This window comes from Ostreococcus tauri (assembly GCF_000214015.3).
Source record: "Ostreococcus tauri WGS project CAID00000000 data, contig chromosome 06, whole genome shotgun sequence".
NCBI lineage: Eukaryota > Viridiplantae > Chlorophyta > Mamiellophyceae > Mamiellales > Bathycoccaceae > Ostreococcus > Ostreococcus tauri.
The window spans coordinates 1-21,838 of NC_014431.2; the positions used below are offsets into that span (position 1 = coordinate 1).

Below are 21,838 nucleotides of genomic sequence, written 5' to 3' on the forward strand. Positions count from 1 at the left end.
CCCTAAACCCTAAACCCTAAACCCTAAACCCTAAACCCTAAACCCTAAACCCTAAACCCTAAACCCTAAACCCTAAACCCTAAACCCTAAACCCTAAACCCTAAACCCTAAACCTAAACCTAAACCCTAGAACCCTGAACCCTCAACCAAGTTGAAGATTTTGAGCGCGCACGTCCGCGACCACTTGGATGGCAAGTTGCCGAGATTTCATGATGTGGCCACACTCGCGCGATGGGACCATGAAGATGCTGGGGAAAGAGACGGCGTTCAGGTGGGACAGTTTTGGTACAACTTAAACCGCTCAAAGTGCGACGAGCGACTGAAGCGTTCGAGAACATTCGATGAAGACTCCAACAATGCGCTCCAGTATCTCGAGACATGTGTATTTCGCGAAGATGGCTGTGCACGCAGGTACACAGCGCACGACGCGCGCAAGTTGAAGATTTTCAGCGCGCACGTCCGCGACCACTTGGATGGCAAGTTGCCGAGAGGGAACGATGTGGCCACACTCGCGCGATGGGACCATGAAGATGATGGGGAAAGAGACGGCGTTCCGGTGGGAAGGTGGTGGTACGACTTAACCCGCAATATCCGGTTCCAAGAGCGACTGAAGCGTTTGAGAAACTTCGATGAAGACTCGAAGCACGCGCTCGAGTATCTCGAGACGTGTGAACCAAGAAAAGCCAAGGCTTTACCAGGCCGAAACGCTAAATAAGGCTGATGAAGAGATGAATGAGCTGATGATAATTACGGTCTCCAGGCGAATAGAAAAACATTGTAATTCATCTGTCGATACATCCAAGCGAGGACGGGACGCGCACAGATGACGGAGCGAGCGATGCAAATCACTCACGGTGATGTCATTGAATAAGAAACTACCTACCGTATTGTAATTGGTTACCTACAAGAACTAAAAACCGACGTCGTGCACGAGGGCGGCGTAGTTGCCTTCTCCGTCGACTGCTTTCGCTTTCGCGGCGCGAGTGCACTCCTTCAGCATGAACGGCGGAAGCTCCAGTCCAAACGCCGCGTACAACTGCTTGCGGACGTCTTTCGTGGCGCTCGTTGGAGCATCCCAACAATTTGATGAAAGCAGATGCGTTGCGTCTTCGTCGTCACGTGAAGGCTCATGCAGAGACAACAGAGCAAGATACATGTGCTCAGCTGTGGCCGAGCGCACGCGTGGGAACTTGTTCGCGAGGAGCGCGAGCATACCGAGCGTAGAAGATTTGTGTAATCCCTCATTCGCCGAGCGCACAAAGTGAGAAAGACACGCGCATCCTGCGAGGAGCTTTGAGATGTCGCGACTTGAGTATAACTCGGCGCGAACGGCGTCGATGAGTTCCACAGGTACGTTCGAACCATCGACGACGCCTCTGGACATGAGCACATCGCACACGCGCAGCACTGGGATCGTTACTCGATCGTTGTGCTTGTTCTCTCGTAGAGTCTTCACGATCGATTGCACAACGAGCGTAGGAACTCCGTCGTATTCACTCATCGCTCGTAGCAACGCATCGGTGGAGAACCGAGCCAAGCTGTCACCCAAACTCCCAGCGCTCAAAAACCACCCACTCAGTACGTCGTATGCGTAATCCTCCACGCAGAGCATCGAACGCATCGTGTCAAAAAGGCTAGCTGCGTGCGAGGCATCGAGAGCGCCCTCGACGGTCTCAGGAAGCACATCGCGTAAAATGGCTAGCCCACATGGTGCCTGGTACAGCGCACGCACTGTTACGCCGTAAGCTATTCGTGTCTCTTGTCGGTTTGGCTCTCCTCCCCGAGCAAGCAAAGTCAGCGTCACGAGTGCTTGACATCGCACTCGATCTATTTTTTCGAACGCCTGTTTCAAAACGCCAGATATGACCTGTCGACAACGATGCGCGTCGACTTCGACGACGCGCGATTGAATTGCACCGATCACGAGAGGGAGCGCCTTCATCGCAGCTTCACGCAACCAAGATCCGACATCGCCGCGGTTGTCCGTGGTATAATCGGATAAGCACGTTAACAGCGCATCGACGACGTGCTCACCAACGAATGCAACGTCTGCGCCACTCGTCACGCCACCTGAATTACGAAGCACAGTGCATGTCAGCTCTGCAAGGCTCATAACAGCGCACACTCGAGTTTCAACATGAGAGTCTGCGACAGTCTTGGCGAGACTATCAATGATGACTCGCCAAGATGCTACGCCATCTACGCTCCGCCCCATGAGAACTGATACGGGTAGACCACCGAGTAAACGCGCAGAGCCGCGACGAACGACGTGAGAATCTGATTGCAAGAGTGCGACGTGATTCATCACGAGACGACGCATGTCCGCAGCGTTATCAACGGGAAATCGTGCGTCGGCGAGTGCACAAATTGCGCTTGAAGCTGCAGACTGAACATCTTCGCTGGACGACTCCATACTCGCTTCCGCGATAGCAACCAGAGCATCTCGAGTATACGCATCCATCGACACACTTCCGACCGCTCGTGCAACGCATTCGATGAGTCGACACGTCGCACTTCGTATCAATAATCCTCCTTCACCGGTGAAAATCACCTCATTACCAATCTCGCTAATAAGATTGAGCACCCTTACGTTCACATCGCTGTCAAGACGCGTAATCATGCGACTGGTCACAAGCAGCATTTCGCCCAGCGCAATTATAGAACCGTGGCGTGAGGGCAAATCCAAACTTCTCGTGCGTGCAAGTACTGTCTCGACGCCGACTTCAGCAACCCATTCGGGGTCCAGATCCCCTAGAATGCCGATTGCGCGCGCGGCGAGACGCCGAGTTGAACACTCCCAGTGTGTGAGCTTCACATCCAGTACGTGCTCCATTAGAGGACGGCGATACTCCACAAACTGACAAACGAATGGAGCCACATCTAAAGCGGCTCGCGTCTTTGATCCGAGTGAAAAATAATCCGCAAAGTTTACGATGTCGATTCCGTGAGGAAACTTACCGAGTCGTCCAACGGCTTCCTGAAATGCAGCCGACGCCGCACGTCGGCAGTTGACTTCTCTGTCGAAACAAGCGACCATTAGAAGCGTCGGCGCAAGCCCATGTACGAAAGGCGCGAAATCATCCGGCGCATACGCGCGTGAAAGCGCCCAGCACACGTATGCAGCGGCGTCGCGAACGTGCGCTCCAATTGAGTGCGCTCCTCGACGAACGTCGTAAGTCAACGCCTGCACACACAACGGAACCACCTCGGAGAGTCTGTTCGGTAGAAGTAATCCTCTTCTAGCCAACTCTGCCAGCGCTAAACAGGCGCCGTGCCATGTGGAATCGTTCTCGATCACTGAAAAGCACTCCAATATTGCTCCTACGATTTCATCGGCGAAGTCTTGCGGCAGACGCGAAGCGATTCGTCCTAGCGCCTTGGCGGCACCCCAGCGGACGAACGTCTCAGAGTCCCGCAAACCACGAAGGCATATCTCCACGATTCCATCAATTGCGACATGAACATCTTCACCATCGTCATCGTCATGAATCGCAATCGCCAATCTTTCCTCATCATTGACGTTGCTCGAGCCTCTGATATTATCTTCTAATCGACGAGATCCTCTGTCGTATCGCCAAGACACTACACGAGGTTTCAAGAACGCCAGTCCCACACGACACGCCAGTTTTATACTCAGCTGTCGTATCAAGGTTGAATCTTTCGCCAGATTTGTCTCACGAGTATTCTCAACGTCTTGCCATGAAGACTCAGCGAATTCCAACAGCGCATCCCGTCGTCCAATTTTGTATATAGCCGCCAAAGTGCGAAGTATGCCGGGTACCAAAAACATCGACTCGCTCTCCACATTGACGTCCCCACGAAGCGCCGAGCTCGACCATGACATGAAATCACGCAGGACACTCTTCATGTCGGGACGAGTGACGAGCTTCGCAAGCGTCTGTGCCGCGACATCCCGACACGCTCCTGGGTCTCCTAGAAAGAGCTTGCATTCGTACATCAGAACCCGTACGACTCTGGGAATTGTGTTCACATCGCTCGACGTCGCGTCCATGTCGCTATCGATGGTCAGTAAATCGAACGGAACCAGAGCGAGAAGCGAAAGCCACGCGAGTGTGACGCGCTGCACCTCCCAGCTGACTCTTCGACTCCTGTCGAATGTTCGGGCGTCTCGCAGCATACGAACCGCGGGCTCTAGATACTTAGTAGAGTTGGGATAGAATCGTACACACGTTTTCCAACCTCGAAGGCTCGATATCGCGTCCAGCGCCTCACAACATCTCAGGACGCGTCTCGAGTGTGTTCGCTCGCTCGACACCTCTTCGGCGACAGTCTTCGTCAAAGGGCTTATGAGTGCCTCCAACAGCGGATCCAATAGCACCGCCCGCTCTCTGTAACGCTCCAACGTTCGCATGAACGCCATCAACCGTGTGCGCGTATTCGACGTTCGATGATTTTCGTCTTCATCTTCATCTTCATCTTCATCATCTTCTCTAGAGTCAACGCACTCGTTGACGAACTCCAAGAGTGCTGCGCGGTCGGTATCGGCGATGCGTGAGAGTTCGTTCACATCACAGGATGTTGACGCACCGATACCGCTCGATGCGGCGCGTTCGGACATGCGCGATGACTACGACGAGAGCGACGACGAGTGCCGTGCCGATAGTGGCTCTCTGGGTGTCTTTCTCGCGCGCGTTGACATTACACTCATCACCGCACTCGTGTGTGTGATGAGGCGAGGGAACTAGTATCATAGAAAATATTACATCGGATTTCTCCGTCGAAAACGTCGAGAAGAAGTTCGCAATTGCTCGCGCGTGCGTTCGTCCCCGCGCGCGTCCGCGAGCTTCGGCGGCGGCGTGGGACCACACGTCAGTAGAACATCATGCGCAAGATGAAGAAGGACACGATCACGAACATCACCACTTGCCAAAAGTATCCCTGCCTACGAGCATTGTCGATGACGCGCTGAAACGCTCGCGCGGAGTCCCGAAGTGTTTCTCTGACGCGAGCAAATTCATCGGCAGTGTCGTCGAGCAAAAGATGTTGCCTTGACACTTCTTCGTTGATGTCTATCGTCACGTTCTTCAGCGCGCTCACGCGCTCGCTCATAAACTCGAGCGATCGATCGTTCTCGCGTTCCATGTCGTCTCGACTCGCCCCAGCGGAAGCGCCCGCGGTGTTCCTGCGTTTGAAACGAGCGAAAAAGTCAGTCTCAAGTGTGTTTGGTCTGCTCTAATATCACTCGGTCGCGTTCGTCCATGTCCATCGTCGTCGCCCAAGATCGAGGGCCACGTCGTTATCGCCCTCGTCATCGACGCTCGCACCTGTTGTAGCTCATGGCAGTTCACCGTCCGCGTCGCCCTGTACGGAACGAACGTGCGCTGTTTCACGGGTGGTCCTCAGTAATTGAGGCTCAGTACACGTCGCAGCCCATGACCACGATAGAGGAGGCGGTGGAGATCGCCCTCGAGTGGTCGAGAAGCGTCTTCGCCTCCACAAGCTCCAGGCGAGAATCCATCGTAGCCGTGGACGAGCGATGTATCGGCAGAGTACTCGCGAAAGATGTGAAGGCGCATGTGCCGCATCCACCGTTTGCGGCGAGTGTCATGGATGGCTACGCCGTGAACGCGCGAGAGACGATCGAACAGACTGAGGAACAAAATATTGAATTCACTGTTCTCGCGAGCGAGGTCTCTCGCGCTGGACCGGTGAGCACTGGACGCTTGAAGCGAGCGATGAAGGCGTTGGAGTGCGCGTACGTAACAACAGGCGCAGCTCTACCTAGAGGCTGCGACTGTGTCATTCCGAGTGAGCAGTGCGACGTACATTCGAACGGAACGGTCGTGTTTGTTGAGAGAGCGGCGTTGGTGGCGGGCAAATGGACGCGAGTGTCTGGGAGCGACGTCGCTGGACAAGGCGAGACGCTCGTTCGGCGCGGTGAGCAGCTCACCGTGTTCGATATCGGAGTGCTCAAGTACGCGGTGGATGAAATCGCGATTTTCAACCGACCTCGAGTGAGAATATTGAGCACGGGAGATGAATTAGTGGCGAGTGTACGCGACGTGCACGATAAATTTGGTTGCATCATCGACACGAATAGCCCGATGCTAGGCGCAATGTGCATGGACAGCGGATCAGAAGTCATCTGTAGGGACGTCACGCAAGATGACTTGGAACGCACCACGACGTTCTTCCGTTCGGCCCTAGCCGATGAGGGGTGCGATGCTCTTATTACATCCGGCGGGGCGTCAGTTGGCGATAGAGATTTCATAGAAGCAGTCATCACGTCACTCGGAGGAGAAATTCACTTCAGGCGTCTTGCCATGAAACCAGGGAAGCCAACAACGTTCGCAACGCTGTCGCGATCGGATGGATTACCGCCACTACTCGTGTTCGCTTTGCCAGGTAACCCCGTAAGCGCGGCGGTGACGTTTTCCCTCGTCGTCGCCCCTTGCATTCAAGTGCTCAGTGGATCGATAAGCGAGCCGAAGCTTCGACGTATTCACTGCGTCCTGAATGAAACGCTGACGCTCGATCCAGAGCGTCCCGAGTACCACCGCGCGGTATTGGAATGGAATGGTGCCACGCACCCGTCTCTACCGATCGCACACTCGACAGGTCGGCAAATCAGTAGTCGTTTACTAAGCATGCGTGGTGCAGATGTCCTCGTGGAGCTACCGAAAGGACCCGGGGTTGTTGAGAAGGGTGCCATAGCGAGCGCGCTCGTATTATCTGACTTTCGTCGCGCGAATTTTCACATGGAAAAGATCGCGACGCCAAAGAGAGATGTTGGACATGCCCCGTTCGCCACATTTACGACTCGAAACGACGCACGTGTTTACGTGCTCGGAGCAAACGGGCGCGTGCTTGATTTGAAACGGTCAGTTGGGTTGGAAGAAAATGTTCGCTCGAGTTGCCGCAGAAGTGGAAGTTCCAACGATGTTGCAGACGTTCTTTCGGCGCCTCTTTCGATGTACTCAAATAACGAAATTCACGTCGCCGTCACGGACGATCTACCATCCCAGGCGTTGTTTGAAAGCATCGAGAAGACTGCGAAGCGACTTCGCATCGCTATGTCGAACACGTCGATTACTCACCGCACGTTCGCACGAGTCGGTCTAGCTGGGAATCCATCTGACGCATACGGTGGCAAGGTCGTCGCTGCATCCATATCGAACTTCTGTGCAGAGGCAATTTTGACGCCGATGGTCGCCTCAAAGCGCGTGTCTTTCGTCTTGGGGCCGTACGATGCGAATGATTACGATTCATTTGACGATATGGCGTCGCACGTCTCGTCGCACGGTGTCGACGGCGGAGTCCGCTTGCTCAAGGCGCTTTGCGAAAACGTGAAGCGTTATTGCGTGGAGACAAAACAGATGATCGATTTCTCGTGTGGTTTCGAGCTCTCATACGCGAGTACGATTCCAGAGCAGCTTGGACTGAGTGGTTCAAGCGGAATAATAATTGCTGCGCTTAGGTGTCTCATGCAACACTACGGGGTGAAAATGTCAATCGATGAACAAGCTTCGATCGCGCTTCGCGTCGAGCACGATGTTGGCATCAATGCAGGACCAATGGATCGAGTGCAGCAAGTGTACGGTGGATGTATGTTCATGGACTTTTCATGCCCAAAAGAGTGTGACAGTTCAACGCTTATCGTGCATGGCGAGTACACGCGACTGAATGCCGATTTGCTCCCACCTATGTATCTCGTGTGGCGAGGAGAAAGCGCGAGCCACAGCGGGAAAGTTCACTCGGGCCTGAAAGAGCGATGGACCAATCGGCATACGAACGAGGACAGCGAAGTCGCCGTTTCGATGGGGCGACTGGCGTCACTCGCGGAGGAAATATTTGAACTTTTCAAAAAGGGGAAGAAAATCGATGTAAATGAACTCGCGGATCGAATGAACGAAAACTTTCAGTTACGTCGAACGTTAATGGGCGATAAAGTTATTAGCGAGGCAAACCTGCGAATGGTTCGCATGTGTCAGGAAGTGGGCGGCGGTGGCGCAAAGCTAGCGGGAAGCGGGGGCTCGTGCGTTGCTGTCTGCAAAAACGAGGCCACTGCACAAGCGTTGCGTCGCGCGTGCACGGAGAGTGGCTATGCGTATGAACAATTGAAATTCGTGTGAGGTAGGTAGTTACTACGTAGTATTTGTTGCACGGTTCCGGCATGTTTTCATTCATTCACGAAATATTGGTACCGATGCTATTACACCCCGAGCACTCAATTGCACATGATGCAACTCTACAGGACTCTAAGTTTGCCATGTGATGAGGACAATGGCCAAGTTATCGCCGATCTGAAGTGGTCTGTGTACGGCTCCTTCGATATCTTTGCTAACACCGTCCTCTTCGTCGAGCCATCGGCGCTTGATTGACTCCGTCCATGCCTGTTTGACTATTCCCTCCTGAGCTCGCGCGGCGACAACACTGACTTTTTTCAACCATTCAGAAGACGGAAGCGACCGCGATACGTTCCCCACGCCGCACTTTAAAGCCTGTCGAGTCGAGAAACGAAGCTCGCCACGATCATCGATCGCGAAGGCTTTCGCTGAGACCGCATCGAGCGCGGTCGTCAACAACCCCAGAGATGACATACTCAGAAGCGGCTTTCCGTGCGTCCCTCGCGCTGGATCGAGCCATCCGGCACCTGTTCTTCGCTGGGACGCATACGTGCTCACATCAGGCGCTATCTCCGCCGTCTCGCTGGAAGAAATCATGGACGCCGCGTTCCCACCGAAATGACCGTCGTCGGAAAAGAACTGCTCCAAGGCTTGCTTAAACTCAAGTACATTTGTCTCCTCATCGGAGTCACTTTCTCCGTCGACGTAAGAGTCTCGTGAAACGCTGACACCGCCCACTAGCGAATCGAGATTCGGAAGCACTACGTCAATACCAATCTCTGCTATGTTTGCCTCGGAGACGAGGCACAAATATGTCGCGATGACTGGCTGCATGTACAAATTCAAACGTCTTCGAATCTTGCGACATGTCGTCGTGATATCCAGGCTCGGCAACTCGTCTGTGACGATCACGTAATGTTTTGAAATCCGACGGTTCGTATCCATCTGCCTCAACGTCGTCACCACGAGCTCGACGGAGGACACTGGGATAACCTCGACGTGTGCGTGTATTGCGTGTACCACCGACTTCACTATCCCGATGACAGGAGAATCGCTCGAGCACAAGACAAAGCACTTAGATTTGAACTCTCGGTCTTTCGCCGAATGGAATGAAATACTACGTTCACTCTCCAATCCACGTGGCTCCTGAATTTGCAACGCTTCCGTGTCCTCGAACGGACGCATCACGAGCGAAGCATCTGAGACTTGTATGAGTCGAAGCGGCTTGTTCACACCTTTGAACATGTACACTCCGAGATCGTGACAAAATTCCACCATGTAACCTATCTTCATTGCCTGTTCTAGCGTTTCATAGTCGGTCAACACTTGACCGCCGCGGGCGGCATGCGCAACGCGCGCGCTGGTGTTCAAAATAGGCCCAAAATACTCAGTTCGCCCTGTGCGCGCACAGGGTCGGATGTCACTGCAAATTCCACTGCAAACGCCCATGGAGACGCGGAGGCCGACGAAGACGTCCATTCGTCCATTACGCACTCTTTTTGCGCTTCTGTGTGCCAGTAACTTCTTCGGCCAATCGAGTCTCATGAAGGTTGTCTGTGCGAACAGACACCATTTGTAAGCGTCAACAGGGTTATGAAACGCGAGTAAAAACTCACCGTCTCTCTCTCTGCATTCATACCCGTTGTAAAGCCGTAAAGTCGCGCGTACTGTTGCGTTCAACATTTCTATGGACTCGTCCATAATATCTTTTAGGGCCGCTCTGAGTGATTTGAGATTTTCAACGTAAGTGTACACAATGGTCACTCTCATATCGCGCAAGCCCGGCGAGTCAAAGTACGAGGCTTCCAGCTGCCGCACGGTTCGCAATCCTGGAAACAGCATCAGACGCGTCGATAAAGAATTTGGCACCACCTGTACGAGCTCAGACTGCAGTAGAGTAGAGTGTCGATCCTCTTTGCGGTTCAACATTTTCATGAGATTCTTCTTTGCTGCCAGAGTTTGACGAAAAGCTGGATACATCTCAACCGTACCGCTCTCCGTCGAATCCGTTGATTGGCTCCTCCGAAGTCGTAAAGTCGCGGCCTTCGTGGCTGGAAGAGGCGCTTCGTCTTCCACAATCGCGCCCAATTCTGCCCTAAGGTCAACGGCGACGTGTTGCTTTTCGTCGACCACGGCTAAATCCTTCCTGCTCAGCGCGAGCTCGTGTCTGCCCATGTGCAGCGCGTAGAAAGCCTGAGCGGCGTGCTTTCCTTGATCAGTCAATGCCGCCATGGTATCACTGGATATGACCGTTTGTCCGCCAGTTGCACAATCGGACACTGCGTGAGCTATCGTGACGGCCCCTTTATAGTATTCTTTCCGTCGCGTCGTTGGGTGGAATCGGCTCTGGCAGAAACCTGTGTGCATACCGATTCGAACGCGAAGGCCGTTCAATCGAGGACGCTCCCCTTGCACGAATTGACCCGTTCCGAGCGGAGTCAGAAGTGAAGTACTTCGCTTCGTGTCTACAAAAGTAATTTCGTCATCCTCGTCGTGTTTTAGTTCCTCATGTTCGTGAATCACGTACTTTGATGTGACTGCTTGCAATAAAATCTCTTGAGCTCTCGTCTCACCGATGGCTGGTTGATTCAGCTCGTCTTCGTTGTTTTCTTCGTAAACCTGTCGGCAGGCATCTGCAATCGGTGCGTCCCAAGCGTAATTTTGCATTCTTTCTTGAATCAGCATGGCGAACTGGATAGCATCGTTGGCCGTGTGAAATGCGACCGTGAAGCTATCGCCTTCGGTGATTACTTCGTAACCGTATGTCTGATGGATCGCCGATCGCATAATCTTATCGTGAACCGCAAGTGCTTTGTTCATGTGAACCGGCGCTGTGTGCCACAGCTTGGATGAAGCCTGGATATCTGTGACCACGATTGTCACTTCTTCGTCAGAAGGTGGATGCGAGCGCTTGTACTGATTCACGATTGTCTGTATGAAGAAACTCTTCGCAATCGATCCGCTAAAAATGAACAACATGGCCGCTGTCAACAACCCAAGGCCGATAGAAAGCGCGAGAACCAAAGGATTCATATTGAATCCAGAATCAGTCGTCGACGTTTGCGGGTTCAACACTGGAACACCGTCGCACGTCACGCTTCGCACGGTTGACAAAAACGTTTCCAAAGCTGACGAAGATGTAAATGGCGTTGAAATTCCTCGTTGTTGAATGACCGCCTGAACGCTCGTATCCGTACCCATCCATTCCAGCATGCTGAGGGTCGTATACAACGTCTGAAACTTCTTTCCTCGACAACCGTCGTCAGATGCTGTAGGCGCAACGTACACATCCAAGCTCATAGGTAGCAAACCATCTAGAGAACTTGAGGCGTCAATGTTGCCTTGAAAATGAGCAATCACGTCATTCCGAAGGAGTGCAACAGAGCCACTCGTCTCCACGAGGTGAGCCGCGACGGAGTCATACGATTCGGCTGAAATTTTTGGTGAACCAAGTGTGAACGAAGCATTTAGCGCTACGAGTTGGTCGATGTACGTTTTGTAAAACGAATCATTCTTGGGATTATTGATCCCCACGAGAACAATGGGCGCAGTCACCCCACTCAAGAAGGTATTCAACCGTACGATTTCCGCATGACCCCAAGTCGTCGCATCACCGCTGAGAATCGCTGCGGTTGCCGCCGCGTCGAGCGTAAGTGCGCTGCTGGTGGTTCCCATTTGGAGGACGCTTTTGTGTATGCCCAATCGAGCTTCCACCGCAAAGAAAGGAAGCCGCTTCAGTACCGCGAGCGGAGTGCCCACCGACACGAGTCCGATTCCGACACCATTTTCGCCCATTATGTTCTCAACAGCCTGATCAGCCGATGTTAATTCGTGCACGGTCAAAGTCTGACTCGAATTACGCCCTTCGAGCAAAGCGCGTAAGGATGCCAGAACTCTGTTCAACGAGCTTGGAGCAGTCACGCTCGCAGATGTGGAGGCGGATTCAACGACCGATTCTGACGTCTGGACGCGAGTCCCTTGGCAGTGCGTGTCGGCTATGAGTCTTGCGAGTACGAGTGCGCCGATTTCGTCTCGAAGAGGCGAAAATCCATAGTTCTGGGCGATGCGATACGCCTGCGCGCTAGATAGAAACCATCTCCAGAACGCAACCGTTTGCCTGACGTTCTGACAAGTCGCATTGGCGCGTAAACGATCAGACGTGGTGAAGTTCACCATTCCCGTTCGAAGTACGACGTACGTGTACGTCGTGAATGGCCAAGCGGCGTCGTTCATAAGCACAGGCGATATCGTCGCCGTCAGACGCGTCGGGCTATCGCCGTTGTTACCGAACTGTAAACCGCGCGCCTTGACAGCCTGAGAAATCGACTGGGGCGTCGGAAACACGGGTTTAAACGACCCGCTATGCATGTATCCCGCCATCGATGCGTTCACTGTGTTCGCATCTGCGAGAACTGCGTAACCCAACGAGTAATTCGTCGCCCGCACGTACGAAGCCACGCCGATGCTAGACGTGCGCTTCTCATAGCTCCCCATTGGCCAAATCGGTAAAGTCAAGTCGGAACCCAATCGTATCCCAAGATCGGTATCCATAGTTTTCAACGCCGTCGCGAAAACTTCCGTTGTACCAGAGCTGTCCGCGCGGACGACGACTTTGATGGCTTCGACGCTTCAGTCGCTCTTTGTCCGTTGAGTGGTTTAAGCTGTACCAAAATTTTCCAACCGGAACGCCGTCTCTTTCCCCATCATCTTCATGGTCCCATCGCGCGAGTGTGGCCACATCACGAAATCTCGGCAACTTGCCATCCAAGTGGTCGCGGACGTGCGCGCTCAAAATCTTCAACTTGCGCGCGGCGTCAACGATCAACTCAAACTTCCAATCGAGCCAGCAGCGAACACAATCTTCAAAAAGCGCGGAACATGCTACGCACAAACCGTCGCCTTGACGAAATGTCTGATTTTTATCAATTGTACCGATTCGCTTCTTTTTGATGCGAGAGTATCGGTCGAAAATCGGTTGAAACACGTCAATGACCAATGTGCCGACGAAGAACATACTGACAGTGCGACGGGCGACGGCGTGGTTGCACAGAACGCACTTCCGGTTCCCCTTCCCCGTGTTCGTCGCCTCCTCCGCCGGGTTCTCGTCCGCACCACCTGTCGGTTCGGCGCCACTCGTGCCCTGGCCCCCCCGCGCGACGCCATTGTCGCGTTTTTCAGCGAATTCCGTGTCTCCTGCGCCGTCGAACGCACCGCCGGCACTCGTCGAGTCCACCGCGCGCGCGTCGATCTCCGCGCGCCGTTTCGCTTGTTCCTCGTTCTGTTGCGCATCGTCACGCCCACGCTTCAGCGCGAACAACGCGCGAAACGCTTCAATCATCCTCCGTGATTGTATTACAATAGTTTCGGAAGTAGGAAACTATCAGTCGGTAGTCGTCAGCCGCACGCGCGCTTCGCTGAATGCCCTCTCCACGTCCCAGACGCGCGACGTCGCGCGTGGTGCCCAGATTTGTGACCGGGATCGATTTGCCTCGCTCGCTCCGTCATCTGTGCGCGTCTTGTCATTCGCGGAACGGACTATATTTCTGTTCTCGCTCACACGTCGTTCAGTACTCGGGCGGTCTTCCGAATCCACCGTCCGCGAGCGCGTGGAGACCGTTATTCCGAGCACCATTCACGTCACGATCAATGCTCAAATCGCAGACATGGCGTGACTACGCGACGCGCGAGCGCTCGCCCACGCATCTTTCCATCGCGCCACGCACGCGAAGCACACAAAGACAACGTGATGCACGCGAGTGTGTCGCGTCTCGGTTCGCACGTCGCGAGTTCGCGTCGCCGCGCGCGCGCGTGCGTCATCATCTCATTTCGACCATTTCGAACACCTTCGCCCTTGCGTCGCGCGCGCGAACGCAAACGCGTCGAGCATCACTCGTGCGCATTAACGCACGCATGGCTTACCCTCGAGTCGCGTTTGCGAGCTCTGGGCGGCGCTCGACGCGAGCGCGTTCTTAGGCAAACTTTGCATTTTCAACACACTTTGCATTTTGTCCCACATCATTTCCGCAGCCGACGCGCGTGCGCTCGGTCGGGACGCTCCTGAGGCGCGCGCACGCAATCTTCGCGATATGCGCGAACGCTGCGTCTGACGCGCCGAGGGAGCGGCGCGCTCGCGCTCGCGCCACGCCGTAACGAAATCGCCGGCATGGATTTTGCGCGCCACGTTTTTTGCGCCATAGAGGGAAAACATCATCGCCAGCGCCGGGGCGCGCGATCGACGTGACACACGTTCATACTCGCATCGATCACGGCTGCGTGTCCGCGCCTCGTGGCCCGTTCGTGAGCCCGTGTCGCGCATTCTCGATCTTGACATCTTTTGGGGACCCGCTCATGGCGGCACATCGGCGCGTCGACAAAACGCCCAGGTTCGTAGTGTCGCGTCAAACATACCATGTTCGCCGCGACGACGGCGTTCGGTGCGTTGCGGTCGATCTTGTGGCCGTAACGAATTCGCCGTCATTGGCGCATGCGCGTCATGTTTTTTGCGCTATTTTATGGATGGCGAATTACAATAGTTTCCTATTCAATGACATCTACGGGAGGGATTTGCATCGCTCGCTCCGTCATCTGTGCGCGTCCCGTCATTCGCGGGACGGACTATTTTTCTGTTCTCGCTCACGCATGTGTGTTCCAGTACTCGGGCGGTCTTCCGAATCCACCGTCCGCGAGCGCTTGGAGACCGTTATTCCGAGCACCGTTCACGTCACGATCAATGCTCAAATCGCAGACATGACATTCAAACGTTCGCTCAAACCCGAGATGCTCATCTCGCCACCCGCAAAAACCGCACGTCATGGGCGTCCCCAATTCAATCGCGCGTTCCGTCATCACGTACTTCCCATCGCGGTGCAACGGTGCAAGGGTGCAAGGGGTAAAAAACGGGGCAAGGGGTAAAATCACGTAAGTCGAATTACAATACGCCCCGTCATTCGCGGGACCTTAACTTTTTTAAAAAACATATCTTATCATATCATAGCGTTCAGAGAGAGCTGAGGTCGAAGTTATGTCGTTCTCGTTGTTTCGCAAGAGCGACAGCAAATGTAGGCTTCATGCGATCGAGCCACGCGTCGTCGCGTCGAATCCAATATTCACACGAGAGCATGTCGCCAGTCTCCGCATCGATCGAATAGAACACGAGCATCGCCATCGCAATGTCGAACACGTGCATCTGCGCCTGCACCTGGGGCAAATACGATTCGTATTTTTTCGTTGCCCCAGCCGGCGTGATCACGTCCATAAAATTGTGCACGAATTTCACTTCGACGATGATGCCCGTGGTCGTCAACCCGTCCAGCGTTGCGGCCAAAAACGTGGGATCCGATGGGAGCGCGCGCGTCCATTTGTCGACATCCTTCACGAAATTGAAGGAGTACTTTTTCGAGATGTGCTCCAGAGCGCTTGGCTCGAGCTCCACGCCGGCGCGCATGTACTTATTTTGGATGACTGGTCTCGTTGGAAATAAACTCCCCGAGAGCGACGACGCGGTGATCATCATCCTCCGCACGGGCGCATCGCTCGACGTGGTCTTTGGGAACAAAAACGAGTAGTCTTGCGACGTCGACGGGCGCCACACGTGGCCTCGATCCAGAGCATTTTGCGCGCGTTGGATGCCCACCTTGATCAAATCAGCCTGAGCGGTGCACTGTGCCAAAACCTCTGAAGTCAAATTCGGCGTGGGGTGCGGCGTCGCAATTCCAGCGAGGACCGCTCGCTCCGCCTCGTTTTTGGCCCGCAATGTCTTGAATTCCAATCCTCCTCCCGTAGTCCTTCTGATACCCTTCTTCGTCTTCGCCGCCGATGATCGTTGCTTTGCCGAACGCGACCATGCGCCGTGGAAACCGCAATCGAATAAAAAATCAATTGAGTGGTTCGCCGGGGCCTCGAGCTTTGTCAGTTGTTTCAGAAAATCCTCGTACGTCATCGTGGTCATCTCGTTCGTAAATTGGTTCTTTTCGGACAGGGCTGCAATTGCTTCGCGCTTCTCCGTGGTCAACGGCGTTTCAGTCGTCGCCAACAATGGCAAATCCCACGCGGCATCCGAAGGAAACAGCGGCGGGAACAGAGCCGCGCCTATTTTACCACGAAACGCTGCGCGAGAGAATCGACTGAGCGCGACGGATCCACACGACCCGCTCATGATGACGTGAATTATTCGTTTTGATCGAGCAAGTCCGTTTGAATACGCTCGAATATTACGGTACGTCGCTTGAGTGTTCGTAGAAGCAGTCCAGGCGCTTGTCAGCAATATCGCAAAGTCGATTGAAGGTAGATTGATGCCGAATCCCGCCGTTTCCGTTGTTGCGAACAGCACGTTATATTCACGTTCGTCGGCCGGCTCGTCGAACGACGCGATGATGCGGCGACGCTCGTCTTGCTTCGTGTCTTGATCGATGATCGCGCATTTTCCAGGTCCCAAAACCGCGATGAGGCGGGCCCACAAGTACCAGGCACCGCTCGCTATGTCCGACGGGACGTAGACGACGACGCCTTCGGTTGCCATCGTACAAATTAAGTCCACGATTGCTTCCACCGGAGCATCCATACGATCGCCGCTAGGCGGCTCGATTTGAAGTTCGCGCGTGACGCGCAACGCGAATGTGTCGGACAACTCGCACTTCGACACAATGTCAAGCACCTGGTGGGCACACCGGGTCCTGGCGGTGGCGATGAGTTGATTCCAAAACGAAGGCGGCTGCGTGAGCGGTATCGTAAGGACGGAGATGTCCTTCTGAACCCGAACGGCGAGCTCGTGCACGAGCGATGTGACCACGGTTGCATCTCGATCCTCGAGCGCGCGTCGTCCCACCGTCAGCTCGGCGCAAAAATCCGCCAACTCGGTCGCGTTCGTGTCATGACCCGTCTGGATGCCGTTCACCATGTTCCGCGCCGCGAGTTCAAATTTTTCCTTGAAGTCGTCGAGCTCATCATCGCGCACGACGCCAGTCAAACTGAGCAAGTCGGCAAGCTTCATAAATGTACTCGTGAACGGTGTGGCTGTGACAAGAATGCGAAACGGCTGATAGCCGTTCGCGACACTTTCACTGATGGCCGCGTGCATCGCGTTCGACTGGTCCGAGTACCTCGACGCCTCGTCAAGAATGATGACGGCATCTTCGTCCTCCTGTTGCGCAAGAGCGTCCGCGGCGTGCGTTTTGTGGATATCCATGTGCCCCGAGATAACAATTTCCAGGTCATAATCCCCCAAAAATTCTGGCCATAATTCCTCAAAAACGCGTTTCCACTCCGACGTGAGCAAATTTTCCGAAGCAATGACGACGCGCACACCGCACGCGAGGAGCGCACCCGCCAATAAGAGCACGGTGTGCGTCTTACCCAGGCCGCAGTCCATGACGAACAGTGTCCCCGGCGAACCCGAGCAAAATCGCTCGACCAGAAGCATCGCTGCAGCACGCTGGTGCGGGTAAACCTTGGTCGCCGCGACCGATTGGACGGCCTGCGCCAACGCATCCGCGAGCGGCGCTCGCCGCGCTCCCACCGATTCGTCAACTTTGACATTTCGCCATCGCGCGAGGCGATTGGACGCGTTTTCCGAATCGATTTCGTTATCATCATATTCTTCCTCGTCATCATCATATTCTTCTTCGTCATCATCATAGTAGTAGTCTTGCTCATCATAGTCTTCCGCGTCATCATTCTTTCTCGCCGCCGCCGCCGCCGCGCGTCCGTTCCGCCGCTCCGCCGCCGTCCGTCGCGCCCGCTCCGGCCCGCTTCCGAACGCCGCCTCCGCGCTTTCCGTGTCTCCTGTGCCGTCGAACGCACCGCCGGCACTCGTCGAGTCCACCGCGCGCGCGCCGATCTCCGCGCGCCGTTTCGCTTGTTCCTCGTTCTGTTGCGCATCGTCACGCCGACGCTTCGGTGCGAACAACGCGCGAAACGCTTCAATCATCCTCCGTGATTGTATTACAATAGTTTCGGAAGTAGGAAACTATCAGTCGGTAGTCGTCAGCCGCACGCGCGCGTCGCTGAATGCCCTCTCCACGTCCCAGACGCGCGACGTCGCGCGTGGTGCCCAGATTTGTGACCGGGATCGATTTGCCTCGCTCGCTCCGTCATCTGTGCGCGTCTTGTCATTCGCGGAACGGACTATATTTCTGTTCTCGCTCACACGTGTGTGTTCCACTACTCGGGCGGTCTTCCGAATCCACCGTCCGCGAGCGCTTGGAGGGAGACCGTTATTCCGAGCACCATTCACGTCACGATCGATGCTCAAATCGCATTCATGGCGTGACTACGCGACGCGCGAGCGCTCGCCCACGCATCTTTCCATCGCGCCACGCACGCGAAGCACACAAAGACAACGTGATGCACGCGAGTGTGTCGCGTCTCGGTTCGCACGTCGTGAGTTCGCGTCGCCGCGCGCGCGCGTGCGTCATCATCTCATTTCGACCATTTCGAACACCTTCGCCCTTGCGTCGCGCGCGCGAACGCAAACGCGTCGAGCATCACTCGTGCGCATTAACGCACGCATGGCTTGCCCTCGAGTCGCGTTTGCGAGCTCTGGGCGGCGCTCGACGCGAGCGCGTTCTTAGGCAAACTTTGCATTTTCAACACACTTTGCATTTTGGCACACATCATTTCCGCAGCCGACGCGCGTGCGCTCGGTCGGGACGCTCCTGAGGCGCGCGCACGCAATCTTCGCGATATGCGCGAACGCTGCGTCTGACGCGCCGAGGGAGCGGCGCGCTCGCGCTCGCGCCACGCCGTAACGAAATCGCCGGCATGGATTTTGCGCGCCACGTTTTTTGCGCCATAGAGGGAAAACATCATCGCCAGCGCCGGGGCGCGCGATCGACGTGACACACGTTCATACTCGCATCGATTCCTGCTGCGTGTCCGCGCCTCGTGGCCCGTTCGTGAGCCCGTGTCGCGCATTCTCGATGTCATGAGCTCATGGGCCCATGGCTCATGAGCTCATGGGCGACCCGCTCATGGCGGCACATCGGCGCGTCGACAAAACGCCCAGGTTCGTAGTGTCGAGTCAAACATACCATGTTCGCCGCGACGACGGCGTTCGGTGCGCTGCGGTCGATCTTGTGGCCGAAGTCCAACAAAATGATGCCCACGTCGCCGTCGTCGACGGCTGCGGCGGCGTTGGAGGTGTGCGCATCCGACCCGTGCGAGGACGACGGCGATGACGAGAGCGCACGTCTGGAGCGCATCTACATGAGTTCGAGTCCACGCGAGCGCGCGGACGCGTTCACGTGGGCGATGGCAACACCGCCGCCGTCGTCGACGCGCGGGACGGCCGATTCGTCGCTGTTCGAGGCTTTGGTAAGGAATTTTGACGACACCGATCGAGCAATGGCGCGTAAACCTGGTCCGGGCTACGTACGGACGCATCGCGGTCTCGTTGATGAGCGGCGGTACGCACTCAAACCGTCAGAGCGCGAGGAGTTCGCACTTGGCGCGCGAATCGTCGGCGTGTCCACTGGGCGCGTTCACAAGTCGAAGACCGTCGAGTGTCGCCTCGACGTCCGCTTCGAGCGCGCGCGTGGTGCACGAATCGACGTGTATTGCGAATCCGTACCCGTGGCTGATTTCATAGCGGGCAAAATTGGTACCAAGCGGCACGGCGAATTCGTCGCCGACGCGCAAACGCCGCCGCTTCGCGCCGAAATGTGCGAACGCATCTTCAAGCCCATCCGGGCTGCTCTCGACGAAAACGGCTGGGAGAAGAACGGTTCGATTGACCTGTTTTTCAACGCGCAAACAAACTTTTTGCCCGCGGGGCACGTGAACCTTTCCGGATCGTTGCGCGAATTTGTGGCGCAACACCTCGACCCCCTCGACGGGGCGAGATTCGCCGTCGTTTCATTCGACGCCTCCACGGCGCGGCACCGATTGCGCTGGGACTCGGACGAACTCGCCGCGCGTGCGCCGTGGCGTGTGATCCGATTTGACACGGCCGAGCTCGTGGACTTGACGTCGTCTGAGATGCGCACCATGTGCTTGTGGCGCGCCGGCGCGCGCACGGATTTCATGACGTCCGCCATGAAACGCATCGCACGGTATGAACGATCAAACGCGTCCAAGAGGAGGCACAACAAACGTAACGTCCAAATCTTTTTGCAAAGAAAGGTGCGAGATCAATTCGCGCAAATGAACGGTGCGCTCGGATTAGCCGTCGCTCGGCACGTCGTCGAGATTGGCGCCGGAAGCGCGCTGTCGAGTTGCGAAATCGCAGCGGCGTCGGCTAAAACCGTCGATGGACGCGCCGTCGTCTGTTACGCACTTGACCCGCATATTCGGTCACTTGCCCATGACTCGGCGCGTAACAACCCAAGCGTCGTGCTTGTCGAGCAATGCATAGAGGACATAGACGTGAGCAGGATTCCTCCGATTGGCGTTGTGCGATTCGTACTCGCCGCTCCCGAATGCGCCGCCGTGTCCGTCGCCGCGGCGCCGCACTACGCACATCTTCGTGAAAGATTTGGCGACGCTTTCGGCGATCTCATTCGCGCGTGCGCCGTTCGGCTCACGAGCGCCATGACTCGGTCGTGTGTTGACTTCATCAAATACGTGAACGCGCCGGCGGTGATTGAAAATCCAAGTGGTAACGTCAAAGCTGGGCTCTTTAACGAGCGAATTCCATTTTATGGATGGCGCTTACGAGTCGTCGATACTTCGTATTGCAAGTACGACACGCGTGAGGATGGTTTGTTTAGAAAACACACCACATTAGTCACCAATGTTCCACATTTGGTATTGAAGGCGCCGTGTTCGCGCGCGCATCCGTGCCGGGACGTGCGAAACAACGGACGCCATGCGCGGCGTTGTTCGCACACGGGAGCTACCCGGGCTGAGTCAAAGCTCCATCCGCCGGCATTGATACGCTCAATCGTGGAGCAAGTTGATGTATTCATTGATCGCCTTTCCAGTGCGCACTTCACGCGCGATGAAGACGACGACGCCGAGGAGCGCGCTGGAGCGCTCATCGATGCCGCGACGCTCCCGCGCGACGATGAACTCGTCGACGCCATGCGCGGATGCAAGGCGGCGCGTCGGTCAATTCAAGGCATAGAGCGTATTGTTTGCCGCAAATTACAATAGTTTCCTATTCAATGACATCATCGGGAGCGATTCCCACGCGTCGTCGCGTCCGAGACAATGTGGGCACCGCGCGTCGTCGAGCGTCACTGGATCGCGTCCGAGGTCGAGATCGCCACGTCCGCGCGGGCGTGTTCGGCACCATGCCACGTAGGCCCGCGGAAGACACCGAGCAATGGCGGCGCGTGGTAACGGAGCTCGTAGACGTCGTCGTCGATGCGTTACTGGACTACGCGCCCGACCGCGCGATGGAGGATGTGACGGATGAGGAGATCAAGGCACGCGGGATCGTGGCGCTGAGAGATCGGAATGCGCGACAGAACGGCGCGCGCGTGGACGCACCGTCGCAATGGGGCTGGGGGAAGAACAGATGGATATTCATCGTGCGGCAGGAGCTCTGCGGGCGCGCACGGCGCGGCACGCGGCGACGGTCGGATGAAGCAGCCGCTGCGTTTCTCGCCGCGCTCCCGGCGCGGGGCGAACCGCGACGGAATCCGCCGAGCGAGGCGCCGGCTCCGACGCCGCAACGGTTCCGTGATGACAAGAGCCGAGATCACCCGGGATGGCAGCTCTTCAAAGGCGTTTTCAGCGACTCGGACGTGACGCGGTTGCTTGCGTTGAAGTCAAAAGTGAAGGCTAATGAGTGGGCGCATCTTTTCAACAGC

General features: G+C 55.7%; 9 protein-coding genes across 9 annotated transcripts; 4 read left to right on the forward strand and 5 right to left on the reverse strand.

Annotated features, from left to right (window-relative positions):
- Positions 1–629: 629 nt before the first annotated feature.
- Positions 630–827, forward strand: OT_ostta06g00010 (unnamed product; the record flags this gene model as incomplete). The annotated part of the gene is made up of 1 exon (XM_022983910.1): positions 630–827. The coding sequence occupies one exon, from the start codon at positions 630–632 to the stop codon at positions 825–827; it is 198 nt and encodes a 65-aa protein (XP_022839125.1).
- An 83-nt stretch (positions 828–910) lies between these two features.
- OT_ostta06g00020 (Armadillo-type fold) lies at positions 911–4,579 on the reverse strand (the record flags this gene model as incomplete). The annotated part of the gene is made up of 1 exon (XM_003079567.2): positions 911–4,579. The coding sequence occupies one exon, from the start codon at positions 4,577–4,579 to the stop codon at positions 911–913; it is 3,669 nt and encodes a 1,222-aa protein (XP_003079615.2).
- A 251-nt stretch (positions 4,580–4,830) lies between these two features.
- OT_ostta06g00030 (Target SNARE coiled-coil domain) lies at positions 4,831–5,299 on the reverse strand (the record flags this gene model as incomplete). The annotated part of the gene is made up of 2 exons (XM_022983912.1): positions 4,831–5,143; positions 5,286–5,299. The coding sequence occupies 2 exons, from the start codon at positions 5,297–5,299 to the stop codon at positions 4,831–4,833; spliced, it is 327 nt and encodes a 108-aa protein (XP_022839126.1).
- A 94-nt stretch (positions 5,300–5,393) lies between these two features.
- OT_ostta06g00040 (Molybdenum cofactor biosynthesis, conserved site) lies at positions 5,394–8,093 on the forward strand (the record flags this gene model as incomplete). The annotated part of the gene is made up of 1 exon (XM_003079571.1): positions 5,394–8,093. One exon carries the CDS (start codon positions 5,394–5,396, stop codon positions 8,091–8,093), a length of 2,700 nt encoding a protein of 899 aa, XP_003079619.1.
- Positions 8,094–8,219: 126 nt separating this feature from the next.
- Positions 8,220–12,467, reverse strand: OT_ostta06g00050 (Adenylyl cyclase class-3/4/guanylyl cyclase; the record flags this gene model as incomplete). The annotated part of the gene is made up of 1 exon (XM_003079572.2): positions 8,220–12,467. One exon carries the CDS (start codon positions 12,465–12,467, stop codon positions 8,220–8,222), a length of 4,248 nt encoding a protein of 1,415 aa, XP_003079620.2.
- A 100-nt stretch (positions 12,468–12,567) lies between these two features.
- OT_ostta06g00055 (hypothetical protein) lies at positions 12,568–13,425 on the reverse strand (the record flags this gene model as incomplete). Its single annotated transcript, XM_022983913.1, has 1 exon — positions 12,568–13,425. One exon carries the CDS (start codon positions 13,423–13,425, stop codon positions 12,568–12,570), a length of 858 nt encoding a protein of 285 aa, XP_022839127.1.
- Positions 13,426–15,084: 1,659 nt separating this feature from the next.
- OT_ostta06g00060 (Helicase, C-terminal) lies at positions 15,085–18,012 on the reverse strand (the record flags this gene model as incomplete). The annotated part of the gene is made up of 1 exon (XM_003079575.1): positions 15,085–18,012. One exon carries the CDS (start codon positions 18,010–18,012, stop codon positions 15,085–15,087), a length of 2,928 nt encoding a protein of 975 aa, XP_003079623.1.
- A 1,415-nt stretch (positions 18,013–19,427) lies between these two features.
- Positions 19,428–21,176, forward strand: OT_ostta06g00070 (unnamed product; the record flags this gene model as incomplete). Its single annotated transcript, XM_022983914.1, has 1 exon — positions 19,428–21,176. One exon carries the CDS (start codon positions 19,428–19,430, stop codon positions 21,174–21,176), a length of 1,749 nt encoding a protein of 582 aa, XP_022839128.1.
- Positions 21,177–21,187: 11 nt separating this feature from the next.
- OT_ostta06g00075 (hypothetical protein) lies at positions 21,188–21,838 on the forward strand (the record flags this gene model as incomplete). The annotated part of the gene is made up of 1 exon (XM_003079576.2): positions 21,188–21,838. A coding segment is annotated over one exon (651 nt), but the record flags the coding sequence as incomplete, so codon positions are not given.